Source organism: Macaca thibetana, chromosome 4 (genome assembly GCF_024542745.1).
Source record: "Macaca thibetana thibetana isolate TM-01 chromosome 4, ASM2454274v1, whole genome shotgun sequence".
In the NCBI taxonomy this organism is placed as follows: domain Eukaryota; kingdom Metazoa; phylum Chordata; class Mammalia; order Primates; family Cercopithecidae; genus Macaca; species Macaca thibetana.
This window is the reverse complement of record NC_065581.1, coordinates 70,824,892-70,846,929: the sequence shown is the minus strand read 5'-3', so window position 1 is coordinate 70,846,929 and position 22,038 is coordinate 70,824,892. Positions and strand designations below refer to the sequence as shown.

Sequence of the window (22,038 nt, the reverse complement as noted above, 5' to 3'; positions counted from 1 at the left end):
ATATAAGGCAGATCAAGAAAAAGATTCTTTGAAATAATACCAAATCTCAGAATAAATACCAAAAGATTATTTCTCTTTTTTTTTCTTTTTGAGATGGAATCTTGCTCTCTCGCCCAGACTGGAGTGCAGTGGTACAATCTTGGCTCACTGCAATCTCCACCTGCTGGGTTCAAGCAATTCTCCTGCCTCAGCCTCCCTAGTAGCTGGGACTACAGGCATGCGTCACCATGCCTGGCTAATTTTTTGTATTTTTAGTAGAGGCGGGGTTTCACCATGTTGGCCAGGCTGGTCTCGAACTCCTGACCTCGTGATCCACCTGCCTCAGCCTCCCAAAGTGCTGGGATTACAGGTATGAGCCACTGCACGTGGCCCCAGAAGATTATTTCTAAGTATAGTGAGCAAATGCAGCAACATTTGCTAAACAGTAGGACCTCAATAAGACGTATTATTTGATTCTCCCCAACTCCTTATCAGGAGAATTAAGTTGCTGGTAAGGGTGGCATGGCTGTAATCCATTTGTCTTTCCTTTCATATAGAATATCATCTCATAACAAGGGTTTCACTGAATTCCCTAAGCATTGGAATGTACTTTACATCTAAGCCATGTTAAGTCCTATAGTCCTGTGAATTAGTCATCCTTTTGCATGCTAGGAACCATGACAGGGATCTCCTGCTTTCTTTTACAGAACTCCCTAAGGAAGAACAAGAGGCCATTATGAGCATGTTTTAAGTCTCTGCAAAATAAACTGATAAAAATGATATAGGGGTTCATAAGTCTTTTTCTTTTCTTTCTTTTTTTTTTTTTTTTTTTTTTTTGTAGAGACAGGGTTTTGTCATGTTGCCCAGGCAATCTGCCTACCTCGGCCTTCCAAAGTGCCAGGATTACATGAGTGGGCTACTGTGCTTGGCTGGTTCATAAATATTCTGTCTGATATATATATTTTTTCTCCTAATTTGGTATAATCTACATGTCAACTTTTACCACATGGAAATTTTTGATAGTCACTTCTCAGTTCTACTTCTACTACCCACTCTGGATGGGCTAAAGCCTCCATGGCCAATGCCTTACCTTTCCTTGGGAGAGGAGAGCAATGTATGCAGATAGTGGGGATAATTACTAAAATTCCCAGGCAACTTACCTAGGCCAACAAAAGAACATGCCTAAGTATTAATGTACATAGATCCAGTGAGATTTCCAATAACTTAATTCATTGGCACTTGTTGAGATCAAACCAGTGAGCAAAACTTCAGCTATGTTTAGTCTTCAGAAGTGCTGGTGCTCCTATGACCACTTTAATCCCTTTTATACTGATCTCAGGTCTCCCCTCTTGATATTACAAAGCCCCCAACCCCAACTTGACCCAGACCCTCTCCTAAAATGGACCTAGCTAGGTCACTTATTGCTCTGTTAATTATTACTTACTTCACTTACACATGCCTTTATTTTGTTGTAATTTATTTAAAAGGTTATTGCCATGGCATTTTTTTTTTTTTTTTAGAAATAGAAAATTTCATCCTAAAATTTATATGGAATCACAAGGGACCCCAAATAATCAAAACAATTTTGAAAAAAGAACATGGTTAGAGGCCTTACACTTCCTGATTTCAAACATATTACAAAGCTACCGTAATTAAAACAGCATGGTACTGGCACAAAGACAGATATATAGACCAGTGGAATAGAAAACCCAGAAATAGAAAATTGGCTAGCCATATGTGGAAAGCTGAAACTGGATCCCTTCCTTACACCTTATACACAAATTAATTCAAGATGGATTAAAGACTTAAAAGTTAGACCTAAAACCATAAAAACCCTAGAAGAAAACCTAGGCAATACCATTCAGGACATAGGCATGGGCAAGGACTTCATGACTAAAATACCAAAAGCAATGGCAACAAAAGCTAAAATTGACAAATGGGATCTAATTAAACTAGAGCTTCTGCACAGCAAAAGAAACTACCATCAGAGTGAACAGGCAACCTACAGAATGAGAGAAAATTTTTACAATCTACCCATCTGAAAAAGGGCTAATATCTAGAATCTACAAAGAACTTAAACAAATTTACAAGAAAAAAATCAAACAATCCCATCAAGAAGTGGGCAAAGGATATGAACAGACATTTCTCAAAAGAAGACATTTATGCAGCCAACAGACACATGAAAAAATGCTCATCATCACCGGCCATCAGAGAAATGCAAATCAAAACCACAATGAGATACCATCTCACACCAGTTAGAATGGCGATTATTAAAAAGTCAGTAAACAACAGGTGCTGGAGAGGATGTGGAGAAATAGGAACACTTTCACACTGTTGGTGGGACTGTAAACTAGTTCAACCATTGTGGAAAACAGTGTAGTGATTCCTCAAGAATCTAGAACTAGAAATAGCATTTGACCCAGCTATCCCATTACTGGGTATATACCCAAAGGATTATAAATCATGCTGCTATAAAGACACATGGATACATATGTTTATTGCAGCACTATTCACAATAGCAAAGACTTGGAACCAACCCAAATGTCCATCAATGATAGACTGGATTAAGAAAATGTGGCACATATATACCATGGAATACTATGCAGCCATAAAAAAGGATGAGTTCATGAACTCCCTTTGTAGGGACATGGATGGAGCTGGAAACCATCATTCTGAGCAAACTATCGCAAGGACAGAAAACTAAACACTGCATGTTCTCACTCATAGGTAGAAAGTGAACAATGAGAACACTTGGACACAGGGTGGGGAGCATCACACACCCGGGCCTGTTGTGGAGTGGGGGGAGTGGAGAGGGATAGCATTAGGAGATATACCTAATGTAAATGACGAGTTAACGGGTGCAGCACACCAACACGGCACAAGTATACATATGTAACAAACCTGCATGTTGTGCACATGTACCCTAGAACTTAAAATAATTAAAAAAAAAAAAGAAAGAAAACCCAGAAATAAACCCTCACTATATAATCGAATGATTTTGACAAGCATACCAAGACCACCCAATGGGGGAAGAACAGTCTCTTCAACAAATAATGTTGAGAAAGCTGGATATCCAAATAGCAAAAGAATGAAGTTGGACCCTTACCTCATGTCATATACAAAAATCAATACCATATGAATTAAAGACCTAAGGAAAGGCCTTAAGCTATAAAACTTCTAGAAGAAAACATACAGGAAAAGCTTCATGACATTAGCTTTGCCAGTGATTTCTTGGTTGACACCAAAAGCAAAAGTAGACAAATGGAACTACATCCAATTTCGTGTTTTTTTGTTTTGTTTTGTTTTGTTTTAGACGGAGTCTTGCTCTGTCACCCAGGCTGGAGTGCAGTGGCATGATCTCTGCTCAATGCAACCTCCATCTCCCAGGTTCAAGCGATTCTTGTGCTTCAGCCCCCTCAGCAGCTGGGACTACAGACATGTGCCACCATGTGTGGCTAATTTGTTTTGTTTTTTTGTGTTTTTTTTTGTATTTTTAGTAGAGATGGGGTTTCGCCACACTGGCCAGGCTGGTCTCAAACTCCTGACCGCTGGTGATCTGCTTGCCTCAGCCTCCCAAGTGCTGGAATTACAAGCACAAGCTACCGTGCCCAGCCTACATTAAATTTTTAAAAAATGTACATCAAAGGACAAAAACAACAGAGTGAAAACACAATCCACAGAATGAGAGAAAATACTTGCAAATCATATATCTGAAATGGGGCTAATATCCAGAATACATAAAGAACTACAATTCAACTATAAAAAAATTTGGTGAGGCATGGTGACTACGTCTGAATCCTAGCGCTTTGGGAGGCCAAGGTGGGAGAGTTAATTGTGGCCAGGAGTTCAACACCAACCTTGGCAACACAGCAAGATCCTGTCTCTACAAGAAATAAAAATCTAGCTGGATGTGGTGGTGTGCACCTGTGGTCCTAGCTACTTGGGAGGCTAAGGTGGGAGGATTACCTGAGTCCTGGAGCTTAAGGCTGCAGTGAGCTATGACTGTACCACTGCACTCTACCCTGGGTGATAGAGGGAGACCCTGTCTCTAGGAAAAAAAACTAAACTGATTTAAAAAATGGGCAAAGAATTTGAATAGATACTTCTCCAATGATATAAAAACAGCTAACAAGCACATGAAAAGATGCTCAACATCCACTAATCATCAGAGAAATAAAATCAAAGCCACAATGAAATATCACCTCATATCCATTAGGGTGACTACTATCAAAAAACAGAAGATGACAACTGTTGGTGAGTACGTGGAGAAATGAGAAATCTTGTGCAATGTTAAAGGGATTGTAAAATGATGCGATCACAGTGGAAAACAGTTCCTCAAAAAATTAAAACTAGAACTACTGCCAGGTGTGGTGGTGTGAGCCTGTAGTCCCAGCTACTTGGGAGGCTGAGGCGGGAGGATAGCTTGAGCCCAGGAGTTCTGGGATGCAGTGTGCTACGCCAATCGGGTGTCCACACTAAGTTCAGCATCAATATGGTGACCTCTCAGGAGCGAGGGATTACCAGGTTGCCTAGGAAGGGGTGAGCCAGCCCAGGTCAGCCAAAATTCCTGTGCTGATTAGCAGTGGGATCTGTGCCTGTGAAAAACTACTGGACTCCAGCCTGGGCAACATAGTGAGACTCTGTCTCTGAAAAAAAAAAAAAAAAACTGAGAAAAAAACCCCCACAAAGACCTGGAACTACCATATGATGCTGCAATTCCACTTCTGGGTATACATTCAAAAAAAATGAAAGCAGGGGTCAGGTGTGTGGTGGTCATGCCTGTAACCCCAGCACTTTGGGAGGCGGAGGCAGGTGGTCAGGAGTTCGAGACCAGCCTAGCCAACATGGCAAAACCCCATCTTTACTAAAAATACAAAAAGTAGCCAGGTATGGTGGTGGGTGCCTGTAATCCCAGCTACTTGGGAGGCTGAGGCACAAGAATAGCTTGAACCCGGGGACGAAGGTTGCAGTGAGCAGAAATTGCGCCACTCCAACCTGAGTGACAGAGTGAGACTGTCTCAAAAAAAAAAAAAAAAAAAAATTGAAAGCAGGGTCTTGACGATATCTTTGTATACCCATGTTCATAGCAGCACTAACATGTACATTAACATTTACATTTACAATAAGGTGAAAGCAACTCAAGTGTCCATCAACAGATGAATGGATAAACACAATGTGGTATATACATAAACTGATTTTAAAAATGGGCAAAAAAATGGATATGATAAAAAAAAAAAGGAATATCATTCAACCTTAAAAAGGAAGAAAATCCTGTGATGTTACAAGGTAGATGAACCTTGAGGACATTTATTATTATTATTATTGAGAATGGGTCTTGCTCTGTCACCCCGGCTGGAGGGCAGTGGCACAAACACAGCTTATTGCAGCTCGACTTCTTGGGCTCAAGGGATCCTCCCACCTCAGCCTCTCAAATAGCTGGGAAAACATGTGTACACCACCATGCCAGCTAATTTTTGGATTTTTTTGGTAGAGGTAGGGACCCACTATGTTCTCAACTTTGTCTCAAACTCCTGGGCTCAAGGGATCCTCCCACCTTAGCCTCCCAAAGTGCTGGGATTCCAGGCACGAGCCACCATGCCTGATCTAGAGGACATTATGTTACATGAAATAAGCCAGTCACAAAAACACATACTGTATGAGTCTCTGAGTCTTTTTTTTTTTTTTTTTTTTTGAGAGAAGCCTTGTTCTTGTCCCCCAGGTTTGAGTGCAATGGCTTGATCTCGGCTCACTGCAACCTCTGCTTCCTGGGTACAAACGATTCTCCTGCCTCTGTCTCCCAAGTAGCTGGGATTAAGGTGCCTGCCACCACGCCTGGCTAATTTTTGTATTTTTTAGTAGAGACGGGGTTTCACCATGTTGGCCAGGCTGGTCTGAAACTCCTGACCTTAGGTGATCCGCCCGCCTCGGCTTCCCAAAGTGCTGGAATTACAGGCATGAACCACCGCGCCCGGCCACATACTGTATGATTCTACTTCTGAGTTATCTAAAGTAGCCAAATCCATAGAAACAGTAGAATAGGGTTACCAGGGGCTAGGGGAAGGAGAGAAAGGGGGAGTTATTGTCTAATGGGTATAGTATTTGAGTTTTGCAAGATGAAAAAGTCCTGGAGATCTATGTTGCAACCATATGAATATACTTAAACTACTGAAATGTACACTTACAAATAGTTAAGATGGTAATTATGTTCTTCTTTTTTGGGGGGATTATGTCTGTAACCCCAGCACTTTGGGAGTTTGTAACCCCCAGCACTAGGAGGATCACTTGAGCCCCAGAATTCGAGATAGTTTTAAAATAATCTGTTCACAAGGCTTTGAGCTATTCTCAACTCCAAACTTCAAGACCTGCTTTGAATCAGGCCTAAGCCTCAGAGTACAGAGCTCTGGCAAAGAATGGGTAAGTTAGCATACTTCAACAAAGCCAGGAGGGAATTTCTGAGCTACCTACGACATCAACACATTTCCCTATAATCCTGACGGGAAATGTGTGTATATGTGTTATGCATAGGTGCACATGTACATGCATTTGTGTATCTCTTCTGTTAAATGCCTGTTCAAAGTCAGGTTCAACTGGTCAGTGCTTACTACATAGTCTGGCACGTATGCAGCAAGTGTATTTTTAACCAGATTTTAAAATCTTTTAAGGTTTATATGTCTGGGCATTGATCAAGTGAGTTCATTAAGAAAGGCTAAGGCCGGGCACAGTGGCTCACACCTGTAATTCCAGCACTTTGGGAGGCCGAGGCAGGCAGATCACGAGGTAAGGAGATTGAGACCATCCTGGCTAACACGGTGAAACCCTGTCTCTACTAAAAATACAAACAAAAATTAGCCAGGCGTGGTGGCAAGCGCCTCTAGTCCCAGTTACTCGGGAGGCTGAGGCAGGAGAATCACTTGAACCCAGGAGGCAGAGGTTGTAGTGAGCCAAGATCGCGCCACTGCACTCCAGCCTGGGTGACAGAAGGAGACTCTGTTTCAAAAAAAAAATTTAAAAAGTCTAAGGGGTAGACTGCAAATATTCTCAAATCAAATACGTAGACTGATTCCTCCTGAAGGGAAATATGCCTGAATTAAAAAGGAATCTGGCCAAATTACCTTTTTAAACTTACCTTTTTAAAAAAATCCATCTAAACAAAATGGCTACTCGTGGGATTGGTATGGTAAAAACATAGGTGATACGTTTTCTTTGTTCATCATGTTATTCATCAGTTAGCATCTGAGACTTTTGAAAATGATCACTTCCCAAACTCTCAGTATTCCTCAATACGCATTAGTCACATTCAATGCAAGTTCCTATTATATGAATTAGTATAATATTTGTTATAAAAGAAAACATAATGTTATATAAATTCTTTTTTTTTTTTTTTTGATACAGAGACTCACTGTGTTACACAGGCTGGAGTGCAATGTTGTGATTTCGGCTCACTCCAACTTCTGCCTTCTAAGTTCAAGTGATTCTCCACCCTCAGTCTCCTGAATAGCTGGGATTACAGGTGTGCTTCACCACGCTTGGCTAATTTTTGTATTTTTAGTAGACACAGGGTTTTGCCATATCTTGATTTCTGGCCTCAAGTGATCCGCCCACCTCAGCCTCCCAAAGTGCTGGGATTACAGGCATGAGCCACTATGCCTGGCCTGTGTTATAAATTCTTTGTCCAACTTTTGAAATACTGTGAACTCTCCTAAATTTAAACAAATGAATACACAGCTGGAGAAATGAGTCAATTTTAAACTGCTTACACTACAACCATTTCCTGGTGCCAGTTAGCTGGTAAACAAATATATCCACTGCTATAGTCTGAATGTTGGTGGTATCCCCCACTTAAATTCATACGTTGGAATTTAATACTCAATATGATAGTTTTTAGAGGTGGGGCCCTTAGGAGGTGATCAGGGCATGAAGGTTCTGGCGCTCATAAGTGGCATTAGTGCCCCTATAAAAGAGGGTTGGGGAGCTTTTTGCCCTTTTGCCATGTGAGAACACAGCAAGAAGGCACCATCTTGGAAGTAAACAGCAAGCCCTCACCAGACACTTAATCTGCTGGTGCCTTGATCTTGGACTTCACAGTCTCCAAAACTGTCAGCAACAAATTACTGTTGTTTATAAATTATCCAGTCTAAGGTGTTTTGTTATAGCAGTCTGAACGGAGAAAGATGTCCACCATCCTTATTTGCGAATGAGGCTGTCATTTCTATGAATGAGATCCCCTGATATGGAGGATGATTATGCAAATTCTTCAAAATCTGCTGTTACTATTATTAAAAATCTGTTTCACTGGTGGTGCTAGTGCTTTGGGAAACCCTCATGAAAATAAAAACTTGGGCCAGGCATGGTGGCTCATGCCTGTAATCCCAGCACTTTGGGAGGCCAAGGCAGGTGGATCGCTTGAGGTCAGGAGTTTGAGACCAGCCTGGCCAACATGGTGAAACCCTGTCTCTACTAAAAATACAAAAATTAGCCAGGTGTGGTGGTGCACGCCTGTAATCCTAGCTACTCAGGAGGCTGAGGCAGGAGAATTGCTTGAATCCGGGAGGCGGAGGTTGTGGTGAGCCGAAATCATGCCATTGCACTCCTGACAGAGTAAGACTCCATCTCAAAAAAAAAAAATTAGCCAGATGTGGTGGCAGGCGCCTGTAATCCCAACTACTTGGGAGGCTGAGGCAGGAGAATCGCACGAACCTGGGAGGCAGAGGTTGCAGTGAGCCAAGATCGTGCCACTGCACTCCAGCCTGGGTGACAGAGAGAGACTCCATCTCAAAAAAAAAAAAAAAAAAAAAAAAGACACTGAAAACTCAGGAACAGAAGTTAGAAAAGATAAAACACCCTGACGAAATGAAATCCAAACAAGGACATATGTCAGATTGCAATTAAGGAAGGAATACTTGGAAAGATTAGAGATAATGAAGAACAGAATTAAAATGTTATATCTTTTTATTTATTATTTATTTATTTATTTTATTTTTTGAGACGGAGTCTCGCTCTGTCGCCCAGGCTGGAGTGCAGTGGCCGGATCTCAGCTCACTGCAAGCTCCACCTCCCGGGTTCACGCCATTCTCCTGCCTCAGCCTCCCGAGTAGCTGGAACTACAGGCGCCCGCCACCTCGCCCAGCTAGTTTTTTGTATTTTTTAGTAGAGACGGGGTTTCACCGTGTTAGCCAGGATGGTCTCGATCTCCTGACCTCGTGATCCACCTGTCTCGGCCTCCCAAAGTGCTGGGATTACAGGCTTGAGCCACCGCGCCCGGCCAAAATGTTATATCTTTAAGTCAAAAAAAAAAACAATAATAATAAGGAAAATGGGGATTTAAAAAGGGGGAAAATATACTGGAGACACAGCTCCATGATCAATGCCACCATAATGTGCATAATGTACTTCTAAGCTACAATGATTGCAGATTTATGCCTTCTGGGGATCTTCTCTCATTCTAATTAGTTTAAATTTTTTCAAATAGGAAAAATCAAGGGTAAAATATATAGATTTCGAATTATGTAAGATCCTTAGGAATATATATATCTCTGGAGCAAAAATGTTCTATATTAATGTCTTTTAGACTCAGAGGCCATATAACTAGAATGATGGACAGAAAAGGACAAAAAACCCTAAGATGTAGCAAGGGACTCTTCAAGTCAGTCCACAGAATTTATAACACTGCTTTATTTATCAAAGGAGTTTCCGCCAGACATGGTGGCTCACGCCTATAATCCCAGCACTTTGGGAGGCCGAGGCAGGAGAATCGCTTGAATCCAGAAGCTGGGAGGTTGCGGTGAGCTGAGATTGCACCATTGCACTCCAGCCTGGGCAATGAGAGTGAAACTCTGTTTCAAAAAAAAAAAAAAACTAACTAAAAACAAAGGAGTTTCCTTGCTATAGCTCATGGACAACATGAGATCATTCCACATTGCTCCAAACCTAGAAAAGAAAGCAGATAACTATTTTTCTTGGTTTGAGCCTTCTAAATCTTATGAAAGCCAAAAGAACTCAATGGGAGCCACAGAGAAATCATATAAAAAATAAAAATAATAATTTAGAATATATATATATATGATTCTGTATATATGTGATTTTTTCTTTTCTTTGAGATAGGGTCTCACCCTGTCACCCAGGCTGGAGTGCAGAGGCACCATCTTGGCTTACTACAACCTCTGCCTCCTAGGTTCAAGTGATTCTCCTGCCTCAACTTCCCAAGTAGCTGGGATTACAGGCATGTGCTACCACGCCCAGCTAATGTTTGTATTTTTAGCAGAGATGGGATTTCGTCATGTTGGCCAGGCGGGTCTCGAACTCCTGACCTCAAGTGATCCGACTGCCTTGGCCTCCCAAAATGCTGAGATTATAGGTGTGAGCCACTGTATCCAGCCATATATTTTTTAGTACTTAGAAAACAGATGAGTTACAGCTAAAGGATTTTGAAAAGAAGCCAAAAACAAGCTACATCCATTTGAAATGTGTAGGTAGGAACACATAGGTAATGTCTCTCTGAAATGATCTTATTTTTATATAAAAAGTGAGAAAAGTCTATATTAAAAATGCATACCTGACAGGCAGACTTCTACTAGTACTTATAGAAACCTCTGGGATTAAATTCTTCCATTTAGAGCTCGAAAACTCAATAGATTTCAACACAGAAATGCCTTCTTCTAAAGAAGACTTCATCCAACAAGCTCTTTCATATCGCTGTTGGGACACACAGCCAGCGTCTTTATACCCTAGGGAGGGGAGAAAGAGAATATAATGAGACATGTGGTTTTTAAAGCAAATTTTTTCGTAGAGACAGGGTCTCACTATGTTGCCCAGGCTGGTCTTAAACTCCTGGCCTCAAGTGATCCTCTTGCGTTGGTCTCCCAAATTGCTTAGATTATAGGTGTGAGCCACCATGCCTGGCTGGATTGCAGGACTCAGGAAAGAATTACCTCGAAGTGTGAGCCGGATGTCAGCATTATCAGGGCGCAGTGACAAACGGAACTCTACTCGGCTGGTAAACATGCGGTATGGTTCGCTGGTGCCCAGAGTGGTGAGGTCATCAATCAAGACTCCTATGTAACCTTCTGTTCGGCTAACCACAAAGGGAGGCTTGCGACTGACCCGAAGACTGGCATTGATTCCAGCTATCACACCCTACGAGAGCACTATAATGTTTAAAAGGCCATTATGAACTGAACAAAGGGTTATCCCTTTCAGAACACTACCCGGAAACAATGGCATGGGACACAAAGAAAGCAAGTATTGCCCCTAAAGGATATAATAGAGGTAGAAAATATGATCCATATTCAGAAATAGAATATGGGCAATATATCACTTTAGAATGCTATGATTCATTGTTTTCAGAGATATCTATCTAATCTTCCTGATAAGCCTCTGCGCGGACTAATCTTTTTTTAATCCAGAGACAGGGTCTTCCTCTGTCACCTAGGCTGGAGTGTAGTGGCATAATCTTGGCTCACTGCAGGCTCGACTTCCTGAGTTTAAGCAATCCTCCCACCTCATCCTCCCAAGTAGCTGGGACTATAGGCACATGCCATCACACCTGGCTAATTTTTACATATTTTTGTAGAGATGGGGTCTCACTACATTGCTCAGGCTGGTCTCTAACTCCTGGCTCAAGAAATTCTCTCTCCTCAGCCTCCCAGAGTGCTGGGATTACAGGTGTACGCCACCATGCCCAGCCGGTTAATCTTTTTTTAAAACCCACCTGTGACATTTCTCTAGCCTTTTCCCACTGCAAATAAAAATAAAATAATTTCTGACTTCCAAGGAATAATAATATAATAATTCCTAATGAAGTATATTAAAATAAATTTTAAACTTCAGAAGCAATACATCTAATCAAAATACGATATCACACAGGAGCTCAGAAAAGAGTAATAAAGCCATAGTGTTTTAATAATCCTATTATTGGCTGGGCCAGGTGGTTCACACCTGTAATCCCAGAACTTTGGGAGGCCAAGGCAGGTGGATCACCTGAGGTCAGGAGTTTGAGACCAGCCTGGCCAACACAGTGAAACCATATCTCCACTAAAAATGCAAAAACTAGCTGGGTGTTGTGGTGCATGCCTGCAGTCCCAGCTACTCAGGAGGGCTGAGGCAGGAGGATCGCTTGAACCTGGGAGATCATATCACTGCACTCCAGCCTGGCAACAGGGCAAGACTCTGTCTCAAAAACAAAAACAAAAACAAAAAAGATCCTATTATCTACAAAAGCCATCTCCAAACACCCCCAAACAGAAATTGTCTTCTATTAGTATGAGTTGTATCTAAGATCTATATAGTTAACACAACAGACATTAAAAGGAGAAATACCAGTTAAATAGTCCCTTTCGGCCAAGCGCGGTGGCTCAAGCCTATAATCCCAGCACTTTAGGAGGCCGAGGTGGGCGGATTATGAGGTCAGGAGATTGAGACCATCCTGGCTAACACAGTGAAACCCTATCTCTACTAAAGAATACAAAAAATTAGCCGGGCGTAGTGGCAAGCGCCTATAGTCCCAGATACTCGGGAGGCTGAGGCAGGAGAATGGCGTGAATGCAGGAGGCGGAGGTTGCAGTGAGCCAAGACTGTACCACTGCACTCCAGCCTGGGCGACAGAGCAAGACTCTGTCTCAAAAAAAAAAAAAAAAAAAAAAATTGTCCCTTTCAGTTTACATTAACATTTTAACAACTTCTTACTTGAGCTGCAGCTTCTTCATAACCAGTGGTGCCATTGATCTGTCCAGCAAAGAAGAGTCGTTGAACCAAGTGAGTCTCCAGGGAAGGAGTGATCTGACGGGGATCTAAGTAATCATAGTGAACACCGTAGCCTGACCAAAGAATAAAGACATTAAATAAGTAAATACAGAGCTGGATTTGCTCAAGGTAGACATGCAAACATTACCCTTGAATGCCCTTTAAAAACAGACTATTTAGGTCGGGAGCAGTGGCTCACACCTGTAATCCCAGCACTTTGGGAGGCTGAGGTGGGTGGATCACCTGAGGTCGGGAGTTCGAGACCAGCCTGACCAACATGGAGAAACTCTGTCTCTACTAAAAATACAAAATTAGTCAGGCATGGTGATACATGCCTATAATCCCAGCTACTCAGGGGGCTGAGGCAGGAGAATCACTTGAACTGGGAGGGAGAGGTTGTGGTGAGGCGAGATCGTGCCATTGCACTTCATCCTGGGCAACAAGAGCAAAACTCCATCTCAAAACAAACAAACAAACAAAAACCAGCCTATTTAAAACATACAGGTGTTGGGCTTCATCTTCTGAGGCTCTGAGCAACAATGACTGTAGCTAAGGCCCCCTTACTGACCATTAAAACAATGCCGACTTTATACTGAAGGGCAGCTGTGATCCTCTTTACCTGGCTGAATCACTTTAGCTTTCTCCAAGCCTCTGATGCATGTGATCATTTTCTCTTGTAATTCAGTGGGTAGCGTCATAGATAACCCCTGTGGGTAGATAAGGTCAGAATCCATTCCTTCAGGTTCCAACCAAACCTGATGTAGACGGTTTGGAAAACGCAAAACTTTTGATTCAATGGAGGGACAGTATCTAGAACAGAACATTTAAATAAACTTGAAATGAACAAGAGGATTGACATCATTTCTTGAAGTAATTGAGCACTGACATTTTGTCCTTACCGAGGTCCTCTTGTTGTTTCCTTAACATGACTATTAAGGTGAAGGTTCTTAAGGACAATCTCATCCACTCTAGGGTTGGTGTGAGTCAAGTAACATGGCAGCTGATCTTCTGGCTGAAAAACAGTAACCAGACGCAATACTGATTTGCTTCTCTACTAGTTTCTCTCTTATCCAAATAAATTCCATATGATATGTACTGATTTTAACAGACACTAAACTTGTGCATAATGCCTAGTATTACTTATGAAGTATTCTTGCTAAAAATAAACATCCCAAAAGATGAAGTTAAAATTTAAGCAAACCTCTAAATTTAACCAGTAGTTTAATTTTTTTTTTTTTTTTTTTTTTTAGATGGAGTCTCACTTTGTTGCCCAGGCTGGAGTGCAGTAGCGTGATCTCAGCTCACTGCAACCTCCGTGTCCTGGGTTCAAGTAATTCTTCTGCCTCAGTCTCCCGAGCAGCTGGGATCACAGGCAGGCACCACTACGCCTGGCTAATTACTGTATTTTTGGTAGAGACAGGGTTTCACCATGTTGGTCAAGCTGGTCTCAAACTCCTGACCTCGGGTGATCCACCTGCCTCAGTCTCCCAAAGTGCTGGGATTACAGGCATGAGTCACCACACGCAGAGCCACCGCGCGCAGCTGAGGGTTAACTTTCAATAGATCGCAGTGAGGTAGTTGCTCTGCTGTGTCTGAAACCCCACCCCAGAAGCAGGTCATATAGGAATGGTTCAGTGTCAGGTTCTCCACAAAAATGCGCTGCATGACGGGCAAGGGGGCAGCTGCCTTTCCAGCAGCACCACCTGATATTGTTTCAAAAAGCTTAATTTAGGCTGGGCATGGTGGCTTACGCCTGTAATCCCAGCATTTTGGCAGGCTGAAGGTGGACCACCTCAGGTCAAGAGTTTGAGACCAGTTGGGTGCAGTGGCTCACGCCTATAATGCCAACACTTTGGGAGGCCGAGGCGGGCAGATCACCTGAGGTCGGGAGTTCGTGACCAGCCTGACCAACATGGAGAAAACCCATCTCTACTAAAAATACAAAATTAGCCAGATGTGGTGGCGCATACCTGTAATCCCAGCTACTCAAGAAGCTGAGGCGGGAGAATCGCTTGAACCTGGGAGGTGGACGTTGCAGTGAGCCGAGATCGCGCTGTTGTACTCCATCCTGGACAACAAGAGTGAAATGCCGTCTCGGAAAAAAAAGAGTTCAAGACCAGCCTGATCAACATGATGAAACCCTGTCTCTACTAAAAATATAAAAACAAATTAGCCAGGCATGGCGGTGGGCACCTGTAATCCCAGCTACTAGGAAGGCTGAGGCAGGAGCATCACTTGAACCCAGGGGGCAGAGGCTGCAGTGAGCTGAGATCGCCCTATTGTACCACAGCCTGGGCAACAAGACTGAATCTCCATCTCAAAAAAACAAAACAAAACAAAACAAAAAATGCTTATTTGATCAGGCACGGTGGCTCATGCCTATAATCCCACCACTTTGAGAGGCTGAGGTGGGTGGATGGCTTAAGCCCAAAAGTACAAGACCAGCCTGGATAATATGGCGAGACCCTGTCTCTATTAAAAATAATAATAAATGAAAAAAAAATTTTTTTGAATAAAAGCTTAATTTACAAAATATATAAGGTTATAAAAGTAATGAAATTTAAGATTTGCCAGGCACTGTGGCTCACGCCTGTAATGCTAGCACTTTGGGAGGCTGAGGAGGGCGGATCACCTGGATCACCTGAGGTCATGAGTTCAAGACCAGTCTGGCCAACATGGCAAAACCCCGTCTCTATTAAAAATACAAAAATTAGCCAGTGTGGTGGCAGGAGCCTGTAATCCCAGCTACTCAAGAGGCTGAGGCAAGAGAATTGCTTGAACCTGGGAGGCGGAGGTTGCAGCGAGTCGAGATTGCGCCATTGCACTCCAGCCTGGGCAACAATGGCAAAACTCTGTCTCAAAAAAAAGAAAAAAAAAAAGTCGGGCACAGTGGCTTATACCTGCAATCTCAGCACCAGCACTTTGGGAGGTTGAGGCAGGCGGATCACCTGAGGTCAGGAGTTCAAAACCAGTCTGGCCAACATGGTGAAACCCCGTCTGAACAAAACTATAAAAATTAGCTGGGCATGATGGCAGGTGCCTGCAATCGCAGCTACTAGGGAGGCTGAGGTGGGAGAATCGCTTGAACCCAGGATGCGGAGATTGCAGTGAGTCAAGATTTCGCCACTGCATTCCAGCAGGGTGACAGAGTGAGATGGTCTCAAAAAAAAAAAAAAGAAATTTACGATTTATGGGGAAATACCCAATTAGCCAAGTTAGCCAATCCCTTTTAGATAGATTACTTCTTTAGGCTGAGCGCAGTGGCTCATGCCTATAATCCCAGCACTTTGAGAGGCTTAAATGGGTGGATCACGAGGTCAGGAGTTTGAGACCAGCCTGGCCAATATGGTGAAACCCCATCTCTACTAAAAATATAAAAATTAGCTGGGCATGGTGGCGCACACCTGTATACTCGGGAGGCTGAGGCAGAAGAATTGCCTGAACCCAGGAGGCAGATGTTGCAGTGAGCTGAGATCATGCCACTGCTCTCCAGTCTAGGTGACAGAGCAAGTCTCCATCTCAAAAAAAAAAAAAAGGATTGCTTATTTGGCTGGGTTCGGTGGTTTACACCTGTAATCCTAGCACTTTGGGAGGCCAAGGTGGGTAGACCCTTTGAGCCCAGGAGTACAAGACCAGCCTGGGCAACATAGTGAGACCCCATTTCTCAAAAAAATTTTAAAAATTAGCCAGGCACAATGGCTCACGCCTATGGTCTCAGTTACTCGAGGGGGTTGAGGTGGGAGGATCACTTGATCCCAGGAGGTCAAGGCTGTAGTGACCCATAATTGTACCACTGCACTCCAGCCTGGGTGACAAGGTGAGACCCTATCTCAAAAAAAAAAAAAAAAAAATCACTTTTTTGCACTATAAGCAATAGTGCTATAAAGTGAACTACTGCCAAAAAAAAAAAAAAAAAAAAAAAAAAAAGTTACAATACTTCCTGCTGTGAATAGCCAATATCAGCTGTAAGCCAGGTTTTCATAAAGTATCTTACCTTAATCCATACTGTCTCATTGGTAAAGCTGAATGGTACGGATGGATTGTCCGGTGTCTGCTTGTTTAGAATACTGAAATTAATGGAGTCTTTGGCAATTCGGGGTGGAGTCCCAGTCTTCAACCTTCCCACCACAAACCCTAACTTCTCCAGCGTCTGAGCCAATCCTATAGAAGGCTGATCCCCTAAACGTCCTGCTGGATGCATCTCCAATCCAATTACAATCATGCCTCTCAGAAATGTCCCAGTAGTCAGAATCACACTCTCTGCATATACTGTGCTTCCATCCACTAAATAACAAGAAAAAAGAATAAAGTCATTATCTATCTATCTATCTATCTATCTATCTATCTATCTATCTATTTTTTTTTATTATTATACTTTAAGTTCTAGGGTACATGTGGATAACATGCAGGTTTGTTACATATGTATACCTGTGCCATGTTGGCGTGCTGCACCCATCAACTCGTCAGCACCCATCAACTCGTCAGTTATACCTGATGTAAATGACGAGTTGATGGGTGCTATCTATCTATCTATCTATCTGAGACGAAGACTTGCTCTATCGCCAGGCTGGAGTGCAGGGGTGCAATCTCGGCTCACTGAAACCTCCGCCTCCCGTGTTCAAACAATTCTTCTGCCTCAGCCTCCCAAGTAGCTGAGATTACAGGCACGTGCCACCACGCTCAGCTAGTTTTGTATTTTTAGTAGAGATGGGGTTTCTCCATGTTGGTCAGGCTGGTCTTGAACTCCCGACCTCAGGTGATCCACCCACCTCAGCCTCCCAAAGTGCTGGGATTACAGGCGTGAGCCACCGCACCCGGCCTAAAGTCATTTTTCAATTGTTACCATGGATAAAAATGGAATGTGATTATTTTTTATTAGAACTACAGAAAAACTATCAGTCTTTAGAAACTTGAGAATCATATTTAATATTTTTGTTTTTTCAAGCCATATCGACATATAACAGACACATAAAAAAACTGCATATATTTAGAGCATGCAACATGGTGTTCTGATACAAGTATACCTTCTGTGATGATACCCATAATCAAGCTAATTAATATAACCATCAGCTCACATAGTTACACATTTTGTTTGTGTGCTGAGAACACTCACGATTTGCTCCCTTAGCAAATTTCAAGTATATCATACATTATTATTAACTACAGTTACCATACTGCTCACTAGATTGCTAGAACTTATTCAACACTTACAGCTGAAAATGTGTAAACTGTGAGCAGTATCTTCCCATTTCCCATACCCCAGACAAAGCATTTTAAATGAGTCAGAAGGCTACATGTATCAATCTCAATCTAAGCAATGTAGGAGAGAGAATACAATGTGTTATCACCAATTCACATGTACCTAAAATCCTATCAACACTAAAAAGTCTCAATTAATTTAAAAAATTAATTAATTTTAGCCTTCAGGATAAATATGGCATATAACCTCACATTTTTTCTCCCTTCTAAAACTCAAAGAAAATCCAATAGGGGAATAAAAAAGGTATAAAACCAAAAGGACAAGTAATGAAAAAGAACCAGTCAGAACACGAGAAATTTCAATATATTTTTTGAAAGATAGAAAGTGGTTAAAAGAATGGTAACTCACCTAGCAGAGAGGAGACAGCTATAACTTAAGTATTAATATCTGAAGAGAAGATATCAATGAGATGAACAAATTTGCCCTGCAAAGGCTCAGAAATTGGAGAACTGAGAATAAGAACTGACGAGGAATGTAGAAACGAAACTTGGGTCAGAAAATAAAATAAACAGCTGACATTTGCACATTAAGGTTTTGTTCTCAGATAGCTCTACCTTACAGTAAAATGGAGGTTTATTCTTCAGGTAATGGGGACTTTTTGTTTAATGGGTACAGAATTTTAATTTGGGATGATGAAAAAGTTCAAGAGACAACTGGTGGAGATCGGTGCACAATACTGTCAATGTACTTAATAGTACTGAATTGTACACTTAAAAATGGTTAAAACGGTACATTTTATGGTTTGTATATTTTACCACAAAAAATTGTTACTGTTGGGCCTACAAAATATGGACAGGGTCACAAAATAGCATTTAAAGATATTAAATTAAATTGGCCAGGCGCAGTGGCTCATGACTATAACACCAACATTTTGAGAGACTGGGGCAGGAAGATCACTTCAGCCCAGGGGTTCAAGACCAGTCCTGGCAACATAGTGAGACTCCCATCTCTACAAAATAATAGTAATAATAATAAATCAGCCAGAGGTGGTGACACATGCTTGTGGTCCCAGCTGCACAGGAGGCTGAGGCAGGACGATCACTTGGGCCCAGGTGGTCGAGGCTACGGTGAGCCGTGATCATGCCACTGCACTCCAGCCTAAGCAATAGGGCAAGAACTTGTCTCAAAAATAAATAAATAAACAATTTAAGGGTATAAACTTAAATACTAATAAAAACAATATAACCATTAAATCTGGAAAATAAAGAAAGTCGGAGGAGAAAAGGAAATGAAAGTAAAACTAGTAATTGTTACTTGAGGGAAGTCAGTGAGCATATTTTTTTTTTTTTTTTTTTTTTTAAACTTTATTTTTTTATTTTTTTTTTTTTTTTTTTTTTTTTTTTTGAGACGGAGTCTCGCTCTGCCGCCCAGGCTGGAGTGCAGTGGCCGGATCTCAGCTCACTGCAAGCTCCACCTCCCGGGTTCACGCCATTCTCCTGCCTCAGCCTCCCGAGTAGTTGGGACTACAGGCGCCCGCCACCGCGCCCGGCTAGTTTTTTGTATTTTTTAGTAGAGACGGGGTTTCACCGTGTTAGCCAGGATGGTCTCGATCTCCTGACCTCGTGATCCGCCCGTCTCGGCCTCCCAAAGTGCTGGGATTACAGGCTTGAGCCACCGCGCCCGGCCGAGCATATTATATTATATATAAAATCATAGCTTTTAAGGTAACCATCAGAACAAACCCACAAACTTAAAAAATAAAATAAAAAGCATGGTCTCCAAAAGCAAAGCAAACACAGATTAAGGTTTTTTTTTAAAAGAAGTACAGAAAACAGTGTGTTTGTGTATAATATGCTACGATTTTGTGAAAACAATAAAAAATATGTATACATATGCATGAAGACATGTACATATGCCTAGGTAGAAAGACTACACAAGAGATTAACAGAGCAAATGCTCCTGAGAAAGAAAACTGGCTGGTTGAGGGGACAAAGTGAAGGAGACAGACTATCTTTTTTTCCTTTTGAGACAGACTCTTGCTCTCACCCAGGCTGGAATGTAGTAGTGAGATCTCAGCTCATTGCAACCTCCACCTTCCAGGTTCAAGTGATTCTCCTGCCTCAGCCTCCTGAGTAGCTGGGACTACAGGTGTAAGCCATCATGGCTGGCTCATTTTTGTATTTTTAGTAGAGACAAGTTTCGCCATGTTGGCCAGACTAGTCTCAAACTCCCAACCTCAGATGATCCACCTGCCTCAGCCTCCCAAAGTGCTGGGATTACAGGTGTGAGCTACAACGCCCGGCTAAGACAGACTATCTTTTCACTCTATATGCTTTTTGTAGCTTTTAAGTTGTTTGCCCTAAGTATGTATTTCCCAATCAAGAAAATTAATTAATCTATAATAAAAATGAAAATGGGAATTAAGATATGTATTTTAAAAGATGATACTCCCAGGCCGGGCACGGTAGCTCACGCTTGTAATCCCAGCACTTTGGGAGGCCGAGGCGGGCATACCACGAGGTCAGGAGATGGAGACCATCCTGGCTAATGCGGTGAAACCCTGTCTCTACTAAAAATACAAAAAATTAGCGGGGCGTGGTGGCACGCGCCTGTAGTCCCAGCTACTCGAGAGGCTGAGGCAGGAGAATCGCTTGAACCCAGGGGACAGAGGTTGCAGTAAGCTGAGATCGTGCCACTGCACTCCAGCCTGGGCTACACAGCAAGACTCTGTCTCAAAAATAAATAAAAAAAATAAAAATAAATAAATAAAAAATAAAATAAAAGATGACACTCCCTGGCACAGCCTCTCTTACCATTTTGTTCCCAAAATGCTAGTGGGCAGCCGTATTATTCTCTTAGGTGGAAAATTGATTCTTCTGAGAACTAACAGACATTGATATTTGAGAATTCACCAGTCCAAAAGGCTGGTTCAAGTCTTTTCTTTTTTTTTTTTTGAGATGGAGTTTCGCTCTTGTTGCCCAGGCTGGAGTGCAGTGGCACTACCATGGGTTACTACAACCTGCACCTCCAGGGTTCAAGTGGTTCTCCTGCCTCAGCCTCCCGAGTGGCTGGGATTACAGGCATGTGCCACCACACCTGAGTAATTTTGTATTTTTATAGAGACAGGTTTCTCCATGTTGGTCAGGCTGGTCTCAAACTCCCAACCTCAGGTGATCCACCCACCTCAGCCTCCTAAAGTGCTAGGATTACAGGCACAAGCCACCGCGCCCGGCAGTTCAAGTTTTAATCACCTCCAGAATTAGCCAGGCAATAAAATTAACTGTGCATACATAAATCCTCCAGTCAGTGTTTTAGTGCCTTATTTATTTATTTAGAGATGGAGTCTCACTCTTGTTGCCCAGGCTGGAGTGCAGTGGCACTATCTTGGCTCACTGCAACCTCCGCCTCCTGGGTTTAAGTGATTCTCCTGCCTCAGCCTGCCTCTTGAGTAGCTGGAATTACAGGTGCATGCCACCACACCCAGCTAATTTTTGTATTTTTAGTAGAGACAGGTTCATCACGTTGGCCAGGCTAGTCTCGAACTCCTGACCTCAGGTGATCCGCCCGCCTCGACCTCCCAAAGTGCTGGGATTACAGGTGTGAGCCACCGTGCCCGGCCTAGTGGTTCATTTAAAAATATAACAGGCTGGGCATGGTGGCTCATGCCTATAATCCCAATACTTTGGGTGATTGAGGTGGGAGGACACTTGAGCCTAGGAGTTCAAGACCATCCTAGGCAACATAGGGAGGCAACATAGGGAGATCCCACATCTCTAAAAAAATTAAAAATAAGCTGGGTGTGGTGGTGTACATGTATAGTCCCAGCTACTTGGGAGATTAAAGTGGGAGGATCACCTCTGGAAGGTGGAGGCTGCAGTGAGCCATCATAGTGCCACTGCACTCCAACCGGGGTGACAGAGTAAGACCCTGTCTCCAAAACCAAAAACGCAAAAAAGTAAACAGAAAACCAAAGTTCACTAGATATTTAAAGGAAGTTGTGTACATGAAAGAGAGCAGCCCAAACACATAAACAGAAGTAAAAAATCTGGAGAAGGCCAGGCGTGGTGGCTCACACCTATAATACCACCACTTTGGGAGGTGGAGGTAGACGGATCACTTGA

The 22,038-nt window shown here is 42.4% G+C and overlaps 1 protein-coding gene across 4 annotated transcripts in view; it reads right to left on the bottom strand.

Moving 5' to 3' along the window:
• MTO1 (mitochondrial tRNA translation optimization 1) overlaps window positions 1-22,038 on the bottom strand; it is a 35,004-nt gene that overhangs the window by 6,000 nt on the left and 6,966 nt on the right. For 2 of the 4 annotated variants that reach the window (XM_050786504.1, XM_050786505.1), the window contains exons 4-9: window positions 16,712-17,001; window positions 13,617-13,729; window positions 13,337-13,527; window positions 12,661-12,791; window positions 10,908-11,112; window positions 10,532-10,703 (exon numbers count right to left, since the gene is read on the bottom strand). In XM_050786504.1, the coding sequence (XP_050642461.1) occupies window positions 10,532-10,703; window positions 10,908-11,112; window positions 12,661-12,791; window positions 13,337-13,527; window positions 13,617-13,729; window positions 16,712-17,001 (1,102 nt within the window). Of the gene's footprint in view, window positions 1-7,105; window positions 7,290-7,379; window positions 7,679-10,531; window positions 10,704-10,907; window positions 11,113-12,660; window positions 12,792-13,336; window positions 13,528-13,616; window positions 13,730-16,711; window positions 17,002-22,038 lie in introns of all 4 variants that reach the window. The other 2 variants (XR_007724798.1, XR_007724799.1) reach the window with 2 other exon arrangements.